The sequence below is a fragment of the Acanthisitta chloris genome, unplaced genomic scaffold, assembly GCF_000695815.1.
Source record: "Acanthisitta chloris isolate BGI_N310 unplaced genomic scaffold, ASM69581v1 scaffold13472, whole genome shotgun sequence".
Taxonomy (NCBI): Eukaryota; Metazoa; Chordata; class Aves; order Passeriformes; family Acanthisittidae; genus Acanthisitta; species Acanthisitta chloris.
This window is the reverse complement of record NW_008659954.1, coordinates 2510-3375: the sequence shown is the minus strand read 5'-3', so window position 1 is coordinate 3375 and position 866 is coordinate 2510. Positions and strand designations below refer to the sequence as shown.

Here is an 866-nt window from a genome sequence, read left to right as displayed (position 1 = left end):
CCTGAGCATGGAGGTGGGGGAAGAACAGATGAGAGGAGGATGAGGGCACAGAAGAGAAAGGCTCAGCAAAGCAGAGCTTGTGTTTTCTGCTCCTTATAATATGACTTGGCTATTGCAGGGGATGTCACCCTGGATGCTGACACAGCTCATCCCAGATTGGAGATCTCTGCAGATGGGAGGACAGTGAAGGACACTGGTGTCATCAGAGACTTGCCCAAGAAGAAGAAGAGATTTGATTCCCACACTTTTGTGTTGGCAAAGGAAGGATACACATCTGGGAAACACTACTGGGAAGTATATGTTCGGGGAAGAAGAAGTTGGGCCTTGGGTATTGCCCAGGAACCTGTGACTCGCAAGGGGCCATTGACTCTGTCCCCTAAGAATGGCTTCTGGGTCATTGGGAGTGTAGATGGGAGAGAATATTGGGCCTACACAGATTGTTGGACCCGTCTGAGTGTGAGTGGGAAGCTGGAAAAGATTGCGATATTCCTGGACATCCCAGCCAAGGAGCTGAGATTTTATGATATCCATAAGAAAGCAGCAGCTCTGTACACTTTTAGCCTTGCTGATGTCAGCATCCAGGAAGGGAAATTCATTCCCTTCTTCTCCACAGGCCATGCTACTACAGAGCCTGACACTGAGCCTCTGGTAATACTGTAGTTTTGTGATGATGATGAAGAGTTCATGGTACATTTCCAATGTCAATAATGTACAACTGGTGATCAAATCATACTGTAATCAGATGCTGATTAATCTGTGTCTCCTGATTTAAGCTAATGAAGCAGAGGACAGATCTGTCATAGTGGCCAGCTCTGAAAATTTTTATGTTATGCATCAGAATGACAAAATTGTTTTAAGCTAAATTT

At 45.4% G+C, this 866-nt stretch overlaps 1 protein-coding gene across 1 annotated transcript; it reads left to right on the top strand.

The window, feature by feature from the left end:
- Positions 1 to 118: 118 nt before the first annotated feature.
- LOC103797404 (thaicobrin-like) lies at positions 119 to 648 on the top strand (the record flags this gene model as incomplete). The annotated part of the gene is made up of 1 exon (XM_009069621.1): positions 119 to 648. A coding segment is annotated over one exon (530 nt), but the record flags the coding sequence as incomplete, so codon positions are not given.
- Positions 649 to 866: the final 218 nt, after the last annotated feature.